The sequence below is a fragment of the Drosophila willistoni genome (genome assembly GCF_018902025.1).
Source record: "Drosophila willistoni isolate 14030-0811.24 chromosome XR unlocalized genomic scaffold, UCI_dwil_1.1 Seg41, whole genome shotgun sequence".
NCBI lineage: Eukaryota > Metazoa > Arthropoda > Insecta > Diptera > Drosophilidae > Drosophila > Drosophila willistoni.
The window spans coordinates 1454061-1470069 of record NW_025814058.1 but is presented as its reverse complement, the minus strand read 5'-3'; the positions used below and the strand labels follow the sequence as shown (position 1 = coordinate 1470069).

Sequence of the window (16009 nt, the reverse complement as noted above, 5' to 3'; positions counted from 1 at the left end):
CAGAGAGAGAGCGAGCGTCGAGCGTATTGCCTCTAACTAGCTAACTGACTGTGTAGGATAGGGTAGGTTCCCATTTCGTCACTGTGCCTTTTAGCCAACCAGAGAACCAACAGCAACCACCAAAAAAACAAAAAACAACAACAACAGAAAACAGTAAGAAACACTGCGTTTCTACCAATTTCCTCGAGCCCTAGAGTTTACGTTTAGACCTTGCCTCTCCTTGCCTGGTTGTTCTCGCTCTCTCCGACCACTCCCTTGCTCTGCTGCAGTCACACTACCTGTACATGTGTGTGTGTGTGTGTATGTGTGTGTGAGTCTATAGGAATAGCGTGCGCGGCGCTCCTTCTCCTTCGATCGGTCTACCCAATCCTCGGCGCACTTTGCGTTATTTGGTAAAACGAGATTGTTGTTGATAACGTGCTAGCAGCAGCAACCAACAACTACAACAACAACAGCTAACTCTACATAAAAAACGTATTTCGGCCGCGCTGCCTACTCCTCCGTCCATATCCCAGCCCATACTCCTCCATACATACATTTTATTGTTAATGGCTAGCATTCGCTTTTCGTATTTTTTTTTTTTTTTTTTTGGTTGTACTTTTGTTACCAACGTCACTTTTGCTTATGGGGGTATGCTCAGAGCCTATAGAAAATCGCTTTTTACCAAAAAAAGAATCAAAAAATCTAAAAATGGGTACAACTTTGATGAAATCTCAACCGATTTTCAGAAATTTTTGAACTAAAGTGTGAATTCTATATTAAGGGTGTATTTAAGGATTAAAGAGTTTGCTATAACGATCATTGTTGGCGATATTATGAACTTCTTGCGTAAGATATTTTGTTAAATTGAATAAAAACTATTTTGACACAACATTAAGTTTTCAACAATTCGATCTTATAAACAATTAAATATATATTTCCATGATAGTTTATTCCCTTAATGCGTCGGTTTGGCAAATAAAGGATAGGAGAAAGGAAATATTCAAGATAAATGTCATTAGCCTGTCGTATATTAGCATAGAAAAAACCAAGAAACTGAAACGAAAAAGTTTTTAGCAACAATAGATTTAAAGTAATTTAATATACTTACTCTAATTGAAAGAAAATTTGAGGACCTTTTGGAGAATTGAACATCGCTTTACAGCTATAGGAATTATTGAATCTATTGGTTATCCGAAACTATTCTAGCTACTAAAAGGAATTGAGAGTTATGTGCTTTATCGATGATAATTTTGAGTATGTGATAAAATATAATACTAATATTATATATTTGATTACACTAATGTAAAGATCGGTTAGTTTGACAGGACATGGACAGACGGACATGGCTAGATCCACTCTGCTGTTGATACTGAACAGGAATATATATACTTTATGCAGTCGGATAAGCTTTCTTCTGCCTGTTACATACATTTTTGCGACTTTAATATACCATTTCAGCCTATGGGTGTATGGTATAAAAATTGAAAATGACAGAAGAATTAGGAAGATATCTATGAAACCATTTACTAGGAGAAAATGTGAATTTAGATCGTCATATTTATTAAAATAAGCGAATACGAATACGAAAAAAAGAATACGAATTCATAGCCAATCAGCTTGTTTTATATCTTATTACCTGTAAGAATGTATGAGGTTAGAAAATATCTTAAATAGCTTGTTGGACCCTCATGGTTTTTTGTCTACCGTGTAAAATCGCGGTGCAGGTGTACAAATATATGTAATATCGTGAGATACCCACTAAATTCTGTCTTTGCACTTATGGATTTCGATTGCTTAAAAGAAAGATTGTTTTAAAGAAAGCAGTGTATGTCGAAACCCTGCTTGCCAAAATTGAACTGCTTAAGCTAAATGTACGTTTTTTTCCTTAACTGTAGAAGTTCCTTTTAGTCATTGATAAAAATTTCCGCAGAACTTTTTCTATCCATTGAATTTGTAGCTTTTCTACGGTTCTACCACAGAAGTAAATTCAGAAATTTCTTGAATCTAACACTAATAAGTCTCAATTTATTTTATAAAATCAACTTTGTCAAGTAAAATGGGATTGGATGGCGAATGAATTCCGTTTTAATTTGAGTTTAAGCTTTGAAATCAAAAAAATAAGGACAAATATTGAAATTATTGAAATTTGAGCTTCGAAATTTGAGAATTTATCACATTTGCCTGACCGCTTCGAAGATTCACTAGTTGGCCTTAACGACAAGCAAAGAAAGTACAAAATTAACTTACTTTAACTTATTACTTTGTTTGTAAAATCTTAGATTTAAAGACTATAGAAACATATGTATACCATGATCTATATTGATACGATTTTCCAATATTTGTATAAACTTTTCAAAAAAATTGCGATAGTTAAGTTTTCTCATAAATTTATTGATTTACTTTGACTTTGACATTGATTTTTTTTTTTTGGTAATTCCTTACTTGCCCTCCTCCCCACTTCGAATCGAGTCCATAGAATTTCAATCGCATAAGTGACTATCGAAACATTTTCACTTTCTCTCTTTGTAAAGGGTCATTAGGCGCTTAGGCAATATTCAGTAATGTTCGAACTCATTAGGAGGGTTCAATTGTATATGCACTATATGTACATACATACGTATGTATGTATTTGTGTATGTAGTTAATTCCTGTGGGAGAGAGCCTTGATGTCAAGTTTTATACTTTTCTTGCTTTTCTTCGTTTTTAGGGTTTTTCCTCACAAATTATAGACCATTGCAAGTCATTATGATCATGGGGCATAGGGCATAAACCGAAGAAGTGCAATTAAAAACACGCAAGTTGTCCATTTCGGTGAAGTTTTGGAAAAGCGCGTGAAATTTTGACGCGACATTTTTGCTTTTTCGTTATGTTATGTTTTCTCATAGCGTTTTCTTTTTTGCGATAATGTAAATGATTGATTGCATTGCGACTAGGGATGATAGCGTGAAGGATTTTATATAAAACGATGAATTGATATATTGTCGTACATAATTCACTCATACCTGGCCATAGAGCGGGTTAGTCTGTACATGTATATCCATTGCACTTATTCAGAGAGAGTGGTTTCAGGTTAGGTTTACTCAAGGGTAGTTTGGATATATACTACAGCTATAGTATCTACATACAACCTGACTGCCTACCTGCTATTCTTGAACGTTGCGGTTCAGCGATTTCACGGTATGGCACCGTCACCGTCAACCAGCACCCAGCGCCCAGTACCCGATACCCGTACCCACACTCGCACCCGTTGTCGAATAAACAAACATTATGCTTTTGGTAATATTCTAGGGAAATTATTTCTACTATGGGTTTTTTTCTTTTTATGTTTTTCTTCTTTGCCCACTTTCAGTTGAGAAGTGTGAGAACTTTGTCAAACAATTGCTACTGGGTGGTGGATTATTATTAATTTTTATTTGGCTTTCTGTAGCCAATTAATGCTCGCACATGGAGCTAACTAATTCTTTTAGATGGCGCCACCTGTAGTGGGCTTTACGACAAGTTGGAATGGTAGGTGGGTGGGGGAGTGTGTAGGTAGTTACGTATGTAGGTAGGGTAAATGCATTGCATGTGTCGCATATATGGAAATTTTTCCCGTAATGACAGGGGAGTTGACTACTCCCTCGAAACAGAAACAGAAAACTAAGTTCTTGTGCAGTTCACCATGCTTAAGCAATGATTGGGGGGTTTTTTCCATTGTTGTTGATTGTTGGACAGAGATTGCCAGCGTAATATAGGGTGACTAGACTACCAAAGGATGGGGATACATAGGACCCCATAAAAATATCAAACAATTGAAATATATTGTGTTTACTTACCTATGTACAATCTTTATCAAAAATTAATCTTACTAAAACTAAGCGACCATTGGTTAAAAACATTTGCTAAGCATATTCCAATATTAAAAAAAAAACCCTTTATGTTTTAATTTCATAAAAGTTTTAACAATAAACACACACACACCAACACAAATATCTATTTTTTCGATCATATATGTATATAAAAATTGTTTGCTGACCAACATGGAACTTAGCTTTAATTGCTTGTGTACTTTCTTTAGTTTCGTTTTTCAAATATTTTTGTATTTCATAAGGTTTTTTTTTACTTTCGCCCACTTTTCTAAAGGTAAGTTTTGTATGTTTTCTAAAATTCTTTTAAATAACATTTAAATCAAAGGTAACTATACAGCTAGTTACTTTGGTTTGTTAATTTTCAAAATAAAATATTGTTTTTTCTTCAATTTTAAATTTTGTGGCGTCTATCAGGGCCTTCATAGTAATATCTTATATTCTATATAAGACATGTTGTACATTATAAATGTAAGCTTAATTCAAAAGTAAATGTTATGCGTTTTAAACTGGTACAAAATAGTCCAATAAGTGACACCGTTTACAAAATAAAAATTACATCGAATAAACCTTTAAATAGGTAGATTTTTTTTTCACGACAGATTTGAATTCCTTTATGCTAATTACTAAAAAAAGAACACTTTTGCGCAAGATGGGTTGGGCCTAATTTAATAAGATGATTCTGTATTTTTACATAATGAGACATTTCTTAGTAATTTGGGCTTTTCATTGGTTTAGTGACCCGATCCTTCGAAATATAAATGTTAATCTCAAGAACCAAGTTTTATTTTAGTGTTTTAGTGGCTTTCTAATTGATAGAGTCACATTGCTTTATGCCGATTAAGAATATAAGTATGTACTTTATGGATGTCTCTCAATAGAATGACCAACTCAACGCTATAAATAAACACATCAAAACTTTTCAGTAACATTATATAAAAATCGCATGAAATCAGAATTTAGGATCAAAAAATTGATGTCACAAATTTTTTGTTGCCACTGTATATACTTTATGGAATCTCTCTCTGCATTACATACATCTGAAAATGAAATAGAAAATAATGTACTACGAGTAGTTTTTTTCCGACGTGATTTATTTAAATTGCATTCAAAATGTCCATTTAATTTTTTTCGATTTTAAACTAGAATTACCAAATTTTTTGTAATATGGATAGGTTATACAGTGCTGGTACTATTAAACAGGATGGCATGATTTTTTGATTCAGTTAGCATTAGTTTATCTTACAAGCTAAGTACTTATGTTATTAGTTTGTATATAGGGGAGAGGGCTCAGCTGTGCCCCTGGCCCAGCTATGACATTTTCAAATATTTTTGAAATGCGGTATTGAATGACAGTTTGAGCCCTGTAAATCATGTTCGTTAGAACATTCAGTTTTTGGACAGACATCAACGTTAATAATCGCATTGTATATACGCGTACCAAACATCGTGTTGAAAAACTGCGAAGGTGACATGGACGACGAGGAATAAAAATCGTTGTCATTTATGGCCATTGGAGGCCAGTTTCTCTTGTGTTTTTCATTGTTTTTGCCATTGAAGGCCTTCATAATAAATAAACCATTAAATCACAACAATTGGCGTGACATTCCTTTCATATTTTCTTATTTTCAGTGAATTTCTTAAGGTCACTCATAACTGGGCCACTTTTTTTTCGGCCTAAAAAAGGATATCCAGATTAAATCTGTTCTAAAATTGTTTGAGTAACTCAAATAAACATACTTTCTTTGGAAAAAAGTTGCGTTAGGTTAATATTTAAATGTTAAACTTCTTAATTTTTCATTTCCCGGAACTGAGGAAAAAATTTTGAGGTTTTTCAAAACTGGGCCCTCTCCCCTACTATATAAAATTAACTGATATTTAAAAATGGAAATAAGCTACTACAATGTAAGTAAGGTTCTTTAAAAAGACATTCGAAATGTTAATTTATGTTGTTGAATTTTAAGCTTAAAATCACATTTTTTTTAAATATAATTAGGTCGATCAGTTTGATAAAAAGTTTTTATTGATTTTATAACTAAGCAAAATCTATAAAACGCAGTTGTTCTCAATCTTCATTTATTTTAAACTCAAATATAATGTTCCTATTTCAGAATATCAGCTGTTATTAGGCTGATTGTCATATTGGTTAAAAACAAACATATGTTTCCATTATTGACCCTGACATAAATACCGCCCAAAAGATATTTCCCACATGCCTAAAAAAATATTCACTGTGTTTTTTTTTTTTTTTTTTGGTTTTTGCCGCAAAAGTAACGTATTGTTGGCCATGCCAAAGAAAAAACGGTTTGAAGAATTCTTGTAGTCGACGTTTTTATTATAAAAGATAATAAATAATTACAAGAGGGTCTCTGAAAATTGCCTCATGTTGCAGGTAGACAATTCCAATGTGGCAATGTGGCTGTGGTGTTCCCCTCTTGGCATTTTACCTCGTGCCACATAATGCCGGCTGCTGTTGCAGGTTTAACTGCAGGTGCAGAAATCAACGAACCGAGTCCCCAGTCACCAGGGATATGACTTGTGTGTGCCTGTGTGTGAGTGTGTGCGTGTGCGAAGCGGAAGGAAGCTGTTGAGCGGGTCAAAACACTTGGCCCAGAAACCTGTTCGTTTCGATCATCCCCAAAAGAGCCAGCTCGCGCGCCTTTTAGTTCGACTCTAGAGTAAAGTAGATGATCATTGGCAAGCTGCTGTTGTTGTTCATTGTCATTCATTTGGCAGGTTGTTTCTGTTTCATTTAGGGGTTTGTCTCCCGCCTTCTTCTTAACGGCAACTGTGACTCGTGTGCATTGACCTAAAATACCAAAGGGCCAAGAGAAGACTACATCTCTACACGTCCACAAATTCGCTAAACTTATTCGAAATGTGCTAAATAAGATTATATTTTGTTTCATTGAAACTCAGTTTTGTATCATTGTTGACTTGTTGAAAGTTAATGATTCAAAAGAGCAACTAAACTCTCGAGTTTGTAGCCGACTAAATCCACAATATATATAGATGTTTGTAAATATCAATTTTGAAGAACTCCTTCGCCCATGACTTTGTTGTTGGCTTAAATGCAAAACTTAGACTGTAAATAAATACTTACCTAGTATATCGAAAATTATTTCAAAATCAAAACACATTTCTTCAAAATTTTATTTGTAATAATTTTCGGCTCGTTCTTTTTTTATGTTTTTTGTTCTTTTTTTCGTTTGAGACAATTTTTAATTAATGCGAAGCTTTGTTTTTGGTTTTTTTTTTTAAGTTCTTCTGCTTTTTTAATTATTTATTTCTTTGGATTTTCATTTATTAACTAGATTTTTGTTCTTGCACTTCCATTTGGTTTTTTTTTTGTGTTTTCTGAATTTTTTTTGTTCATGTGTGTGTATTTACATTTCTTCTTGTTTGTTTGCTTTATTTAAGTTTTGGTTTTATGCAATTTTTAATAAATTTTTTATTTATTTTTATTTTTATTATATATATATAAAAAAATGAGAGTTGTGTCTTCATCAATCTCTAACAGTTTTCATTGTAGTGTATTCAATTTTTTGTGAAATGATTTCAGAAAAAATAAAACTTAAATGCTTTCTAATTGTTCAAATTGATTTTTTTTTATACCCTTGCATAAGGTATCATCAAATTAGTCAGACCCTTGAACGGAGAGAAGGAGACCCAGAAATGTATATATATTTTTGATCAGCCTATGAAGTCGATTCAATATATCGATTTCTTTCATATAAATTTCACCAAATACAGAAAAGGCTAACAAATAAAGAAAAAATTTCAGAGAGAGAACTTTATCAAGCCAAGGATTTCAAATACCTTGCAAGGGTATACAAAGTTTGGCGTAGCCAAAATTTTGGTTTTTCGATTTCTTTTTTAACTTTTTTTTTTTTGGTTTTTATTAAATGTATTCTTCTATATAAGTTTTGTTGCATTATCTAACAAATTAGCAAACTATTGAGTTAAACTTTCTTAATGAATTAAGTACATTTTTGTTCCGTTTTACTTGTTTTAAGAAATAATTAATTTTTTATTGATAAAATGAATTAACAACTATTATGAAACAGTTTACATATTTTGCCCATTTGTAAACTTTTCACATTTTTTGTTTGTTTTCTGTTGGGTTTATTTACATGTTGTGTTGTTGTTGTTTTTAATATTGTTCTTAACAGAAATGTTTAAAGCCTTTAATATTAGAGAATTTAAAAAATTATGCTGTGTGTGTGTGTGTGTTTTCTTATTAAGTTTTTAGAATTATCATTTTGTTTCTTTTTGTAATGTTTTCAATTGCTAGCACGCAGCAATATTTTTGTTTTGTTTTTTATTTTTAGAAATATAATTGAAATTTGTTTATGCTTTTTTTTTTTTTTAATTAATTTTATTAAATTTTTTACTTATTTTGTTTCAATTTTTTTTATATATTATTTCTACATTTTTTCTCCATATATATATTTATTTTTTAGTGTTTATCTTTTATATTGTTATCAGCTGTGCTGCCTGTGAGAAGTTATAAGAAATAATTGAAAAGTCAAAGTCGAAGGTCCGACTTCAAGATACCCTGTACCAAGTGGGAGTGCCATAAAACTGTTTTTATGTTATGGTTAAAATTTAATAAGAACCCATGATAATATTTTTGAAATTCAATAAAAATTCAATTCGTTGGGAATACAAAGAAATGATAAGGATCAAGATTTCGGTTACAATCTTTTTATTGAAAACTTTTAAGATATAGTTAGCATTTATTGGTAACCGATTTTGACTATCATTGGGAATATATTGTTAGTTTTTTTTGGATTTGCAACTAAATGGCTTAGAGAGTGTTAATATGACTTTTTGCTACAGGATACAGGATGTGGAATATGCCAAACTAAAATGAGTTAAAGCCAAGGCCAAGCAACAAAGTTTTACTACAAGGCACCTTCCCTTCTCTCCCAAAATTTTCATATATTAAATTTATGTATTATTATTATTATTATGTTTTTAGCTTTAAGTATTCATTAATTCTGGATTTTACTATTATTTTGTTTTGTTTTTTTGTTTTTGTACATTCCTTAATATTGGCCACACATTTCATATTGATCAACCCGCAACAAATTTTCAAATATTTCATTTCTTTCGTTTTGGACGTGATTTAATTTGTATTTTAGTTATATAAATTTTTTTGTTCAGCATTTTTTAGCATTGCTTAGTTGTTGTTCTTGTTGTTGTTGTTTTGTTTATTTTTCTCTCTTTTGGTTTAAATGTCTACAAAAAGATTGTCCTTGTCTTTTGGTGGCTTGCAAAAAACTTAAATATTTTAACATTAAATTGGAATTTGTAAAATGAAAAGGCAAACCGATATCGATATTCATGCTACTCAAGCTACAATTGAATTATAAAATATGAAATTTTGCAAAAAAGCTTCTCTCCTTGTTGTTGTTCAAAAACCAAATTTGTGTTTTTTTTTCTTCTTTTTTTATATTAAATATTATTTTTGTTTCTTTTGGTTTTTGTTTTTTTTGGTAACGGTGGCCCTCATTAACCTGCTCTCAATAAATTAGAGTTAAATTTTCTTATATTTTTTTTAATGTTTTTTAGTTAAAATTTTTCGTTTTTGGTTATCACAAGGTTTTAATTTTTTTTTTCTCTTTTGGGTTTTAGAGTTTTAGTTAGTTGTGCTTTATTTTAGGCAATTGGTTTTTTTTTCCTTTTATCTTGCAGGGACATAAATTTTATCTAAAATACATGGCTGTTGTGTGTGTGTGTGTGTGTGTATGTGAGTGTGATGGGTGTGATTGGGTGTGATTGGGTGTGTGGGGCTTGGCAAATGCTTTATAGTTTTATAGGCTACATTTAATGTATATATATATATAAGTATATATATATATATCTTTGTTTTGTTAAAGAGATTTAGTTTTCTATTATAACTTTGATATGTATATTAAGAAAATGTAGTTTATCCAATTCCTGCTGCTACGAAACGCAAACTGAAACTAAAAAGTCAAGACTAAAGTGTACTCGAAACGTTTAACTAAACACTTAAAAGGCATATCAAATATGATAAAGTTGATTAACAATTTATTACTTTTCGTATTTGTCAGTATTTCTCTTTGTTTTTTTTTTTTTTTTTTTGGTTTGTTAAAGGTTTTTATAGCAAAATAAGTTGGATTACAAATATATTTATTTTGGTTCTACTTTGGTTTTTTGAAATCTTTTGATTTATCAAGTTGTTTTGTTATTTTTGCCATAGCCTACTTTTGGGCATAAATGAAATAAGTCATGCTATTAACGAAACTCCAAACCATGAAGAAAAAAAAAACCATTCCCATTTTAAACTGACTCTTAACAAGAAGGGAACGAATTAAACAATGGTTTTCAAATGCTTTTGATGGTTAATACGAAGCTCAAAGAAGTGACAAAACAAAATTTTCTAATTCATTCAGTAGTCAACCAAGTATATAGTAATCATTACGAAAATTGGAAATTGGAATTGGTTGAAATTATGCTGAAAATATTTTGAAAAACGGCATTCGATTTGTCTACTTAAACAAGCTCAATTAGCTTTCATTTTCATTTCATTTATCTAACAAAGAAAACTTAATATATTGGCCATGAGAACTGAATTCTAAATATATGGTTAACATTCTATAAAGTATGATCCTACAGATTTCTACATCGTATCGTAAGGCGAATTTGGAAAAACCCAACTAACCTGATTTTATATAATCAATATAATATATTATAACTGGTTTCCGATTTGTTTTTAAGTATTTGAATTGAAAAACAAAACAAAAAATTTTAAAAAAATTTTCTTGTAACGCATAGAAAATCAAACATTTATTGAAAGAAAAACAATGAAAATGAATATATAAAGCAAATATAAATATAAATATTATGTATATAGTGAATGCTGATTTAATATGAATAACAAATTTCTCGTTGGTTTATGGTTTTTAGTTGGTTGTTTTCTTTGATTTTTTTTGGTTTTTTTGTTTTGCATTTTTGTATTTTTCGACATATGCGAAGGCAAATTTGAACTAATTTGAATTGAACAAAAACTTGACTAGAATTGTTGTAAATATACATATATTCATTATGTGTGTGTGTGTATGTTGTGTTTATAGTTTTTGGATTTTTTCTTTTGTTTCTTTTGCATTTTTTTTGTTGTTTTTTTTTGTAATTTTCTTGGTATTTTTATTTGTTGTTGTGACTACGCCATAGGTAAAGCTTTAAAGCTGTTTTAAAGATTTCTTTTGTCTTTTGTGTGGTTTACATATATTTTGTTTAAAGTTTTTATTTTTGGTACTTTCAGCATAAGTTTTAAATTTATATATATATTATTTTACATTTTTCCTTTTCATTTTAACTAATGCATTTTCGAGCATATGCAAAAAAATTGCAATTTTTTTATTTTTTTTTTGGTTTTTTGGTTTTCATTTTTTGTTTGTTCTAATTAAAATTTTTCTATTTAAAAAAAAAAAAAGGCAGTCGAAAATGTTCTTGTATTCTTAATTTTTGTTTAACAACTTTTTCTGTGTGTGTGTGTGTGTGTGTGTGTGTCTGTGTGTGATTTTGTGTTCTTCTTTTGTTTTAGGCTTTGTTAACAACTCAGTTTTAAACTAATAATTATTTTTGTTTTTTGTTTTTTTTGCATAAATATTTATCACTTTGAATTAATTAAATTACTTTGTGTTTCCCTTTGTTACATTTAAATTAAATGATTAAACGATTTTCTTTTTTTTTTGTTTGCTTATTTCGTTTTCGTTTCTTTGGTTGTTGTTGTTGTTTTTGTGTATGACATTTTTGCGTAGCATTTTTGTTTTTATTTCTTCAGTTTTTTTTTTTTACTTAATTTTTTGTGTTGTTTTTATTTAGCGCTTTGTGAGTTTGGGTCTCTGGGTATTGTTGTTGTGTGTATGTGTGTGTGTGTGTGTGTGTACGTGTGTGTATGCTTAATTTTACGAAAATCCTTTATAGTGTACAAAGAAAAATATGAGAAATATGGCATAAGCAGTTGGAAATGTAATTCTAGCAATGACATCAATCGTCTTGGCCACACGAATCGGATGAGGTGGCTCTTTCTTTCGCACCTGAACGAAACAAGTCTAAAACAGAGATGGAAAACAAATTAGCATAAATGTTCAATTATAAATTCAGAATTAAGTTCAAATTGACTTAAACGTTTGACTATCAGTAAAGACAATTTTTGAAACAATCTTTTCTCGTTTCCGATTTAAAATAATTTTGTCGGAATTATTCGGTTACAATTCGTTTGCCTTTTTATCTTTTACAATTTTCTCATTAACACCTTTAACTTACACCTTTCTCATATTCTTCAATTATTCTTCAATTTGTTGAGGACAATATAAATATCATCTTTTCCTTAATTTAGAATAATTATTTTTAGGAATCGTCTAGGTAATTAAAAGGGGATACTAATCGAATTGCATCGTCCTGATAATTTACTTGTTCATCATTCTAGCTTTCTTTTTATCGAAATGAATTTTCCCAATGCTAGTACTCTAATCAATTCGAAAATAATATTTATACCCTTGCAAAAAGGATATATTAGTTTTGGTCAGTAGTGTGCAATGCATAGAAGGATGCACATCCGACCATATTGATTAGCACGACGAGACGAGTTCATATAGCCTGTCCGTCTGTCCGCTCGTCTAGATCAAAACAAACCCCTTATAGACCGTTAGACCCACAACAAAATTTTGCTTGTATATACTCGGATTCAGCAGGATCTGACCACTATATCATTTAGCTCCCATACAAACGACAAAATCACGAAAATTTTGTAAATAACTTTGTTATTGTGAGTTGTCATAAAAATTAATATTTATTAGTATGGTGTACCTACGAATGACTGTACCAAACTTGATCAAAATCGAATGAATATATCATAAACCTCCCATAGGAACGATCAGTCGAAAACAGTGACTTTTATCAACAACTTTGTTATTTTTGACGCGAATTTCATTTAAAAAAAATTAACATTTTTTCAGTTTTTTAAACCTATTAATGGCTCTGATCACAAATCGGCGAACTATATTATATAGCTGTCATATAAACAAACGAAACTACATGCCACACTCGGAGCGGATGAAGCTAACTTCCCGGCACTCTAGTTTTAAATTCTTTCAATAAATTGATCGCTTTCGAGGAGAAGGAAAATTAAAAATCGTTTCTTTCTTTTGTAATCCTAATTACATATCCATTTGGTATATATGTATGTACATGTATCTAAATATTTTTATGTGATTTCAATTTGAAAGCCTGAAATTAATATTTTTTTGATACATGGCCAAAAAAAAAAGAGAAGAACATAAAACAAATTTGGCTTTTTTACATGAGAAATGAAAAATTTTGAAAAAAAATGATGGTCCACTTGGATTATCTGGGTACTAGCTACTAGTATACAAACTTGTATTTTAGAAACAAAAATGATTGCAGTATGTGGTTTCTTGTTCTATTTTAAGAATCGGAAAAGAAAATCGAAGCAAAACTATATCTGTATGTATATAGCTTTGTCAATTCTATTGATTAAAACTAGTATTTATACTTTACGCTTTCAAGTTAAACGTTGTAGCTAATTTTTTGTTTGTGATACTTGATGTTCTTTTTACTTTACCTCTGTGGCACAACCATTGTTGGCCGAATGGGTGCACGGACTGTTGTTGCTGCCGCCGCCGCAGGTGGTGCATGCCACTATTTCATTTGTTGCCCCGGCATCGCGTCGCTTTTCGCCCTGATAGATGGCGGTAAATTTAAAAAACTTTTGCGTTAGTTTCAATTCGATTTACATTGGTTTGGTTTGGTTTTTTTTTTTTTTTTGATTAGGTTTTTTAAAGGTATTTAGTTAAGAGAGAAGGAAAAAAGAACGTAATTATTTACACGCAAATAACAATATACGCTCACACACACATCCACACACACACACACACACACACATACAACACACACTCATATACAACAAGACAAACAAAAGAAACATGAAACATTATTAGTTCGTTTGCATTTTAGGTTAAAAGCAAAAGGCATTCAAATAGTTTATAGAAATGAAATAGAAAAAAAATTGACAAAAATATTATTTAATTAAAATAATTACAAATAAGAGTGTGATATTTAAAGAATTTTTGTTTTCTTTTTTATTAAAAGCGGCAGCACGAAAGAAATTACTACAAAAGCTTAAGCCAAATTTCAAGATCACTTAAATTTTTCTTTAGAACTGTGAAAATATTTCCGAAATTCTTTTCTTTGCTTGATTTGTTGTTGTTGTTGTTGTACTTACGGGCTGTTTATTTGAAAATTTGGAATAATGTCAAATGAGCGGCATTAAATTTAGAAAAGAAAAAGTTGAAGAAAATTTGTAATTATTAGATTCACAAAAGTTTTTTTGGTAGTTCTAGTGTTAATATTCTTTTCTTTTGCACATAAAATTGTAAGTTATTTTATATATTTATATATAGATATATATTTTAGTTTATATTTGTAAGCTCTTTTGTTAGTTTTTGTTTAGTTTTCTTTTGGTATAAATGAGACAGAGAGAGAGAGAGAACGAGAGCGAGAGATAATGGCATGAGAATTTTGCTATGTGAAATGGAAATCATATTTTCATATTGTGTTTCAACACTATTCGATATTAAAATGTGTGAAATAGGCGTTTTCCAGCTTTCGTGTTTTCAAAGTGAAAAACCGAAAACAAAAAAAATGTAAGAAACCAGAAACCAACAGAAAAAAACAAAACAGAACTCGAATATATGCAACAACAAAGTGTTGTTTGGTAATTGAATTTGGGCAATGAATTATGAATGATTAACTATATATAACATTGTGTATATACATATTAAAACGATTCGGTATTAGGTGGCCAGGTGGTTCAAAGCTTTGTTTTGTATGGGGGTGTGTGTGTATATATGTGTCTATATATATATATATAGGCATATATAGCGTGCTTAGATATTAGGTACAGTTGACACCACAAAAAGCTTAGTTTTATTTTACAGGCTTTTGGATGGGAGGGGATAAATACGATGTATTAACACAAATGAATGTTTAAATTAGTAAGATTAAGTTACTGTCTATAACAAATTGCAGTTTCTCATCAAATTACCCATATTTTAATATTTAATATATGTATATAATTAATGGTTAACCTTTACTATTCCACATAATCGCCATCTGAAGTGCCTATGGAGTGTTATTTATATAATTAACTTTAAAATGAGTTGCAATTTCTCAACACCCAAAACGGACGTACACACACACACACACACACAAAAATGTTATAAATAGTCCGCAGGGAATGCTCTAAAGAAAGGCAGAGAAATTAACTGCAGACGCTCAAAAGTATGCTACAATTTATTACACCTACAACAGGATCACGTACACACAAAGTACAGTTTGTGTTGGCTGACAGTCGACGACTAGACTAGGCAGCCAAAGAGTAGGTACAAAATGCATTTAGATAAACTAGCTGACTTTTGTGCAAGTGCCTGATAAGATTTATTAGCTAATTTAATATTAAGAAATGCACTGAAAATTATATGAAATTCCAAATAAATTGACAATGAAATAACTGAATAATCACAGTTGATATCATCAGATCAAATAATTTAAAACTTTATGTCATTTAAATTGAGTAATTGATAAAACACAAAGCAGATGAGGAATTGAATCAGATAGTCAGATAACTTTTTCCAATCTATGTATGTATGTACATATTTATAGTTCACCTCCATAAATTAGTACAAATGATTTGATCCTAGTATTATTTCAGTATTTTTGACAACACTCTTGGCCTTTCATTCACCTTGGATGTTTTGTTGTCCTTGTCGCTTTTCGATTTCTGTTTGCACCAAGTGTCACACAAATCAACTTATCTCAGTGCTCCAATTGCAACTACATAAATCATTAAAATATCTTGCAAAAAATAAAACTATCAGAATGACATCCGCTTGCAGCAAGATAGCCGTAACGCTGTCCTTCAACAACAAAAAATAAACACAGAGAGAGAGAGAGAGAGAGAGAGAGAGAGAGAGAAAAAACAACAGAAATGTAAAACAGAAACAAAACAAACAAATTCAAACGGGGCGTGATGAAAGACCATTCTGTGGCACTTCCGACAGCGAAAAGGAGAAGAGATAGAGACAGCAGTTACCACGAGAAAGAGATAGGGATATAGAAAATGAGCACGA

General features: G+C 30.6%; 1 protein-coding gene across 1 annotated transcript in view; it reads right to left on the bottom strand.

Moving 5' to 3' along the window:
• Positions 1–11640: 11640 nt before the first annotated feature.
• The window catches only part of LOC6642969, a 60526-nt gene continuing 56157 nt past the window's right edge, over positions 11641–16009 (bottom strand). The window contains exons 16-18 of the mRNA XM_047012244.1: positions 14104–14106; positions 13444–13560; positions 11641–11911 (exon numbers count right to left, since the gene is read on the bottom strand). Coding sequence (XP_046868200.1) covers positions 11765–11911; positions 13444–13560; positions 14104–14106 — 267 coding nt within the window. The 3' untranslated portion in view covers positions 11641–11764. The remainder of the gene's footprint in view (positions 11912–13443; positions 13561–14103; positions 14107–16009) is intronic.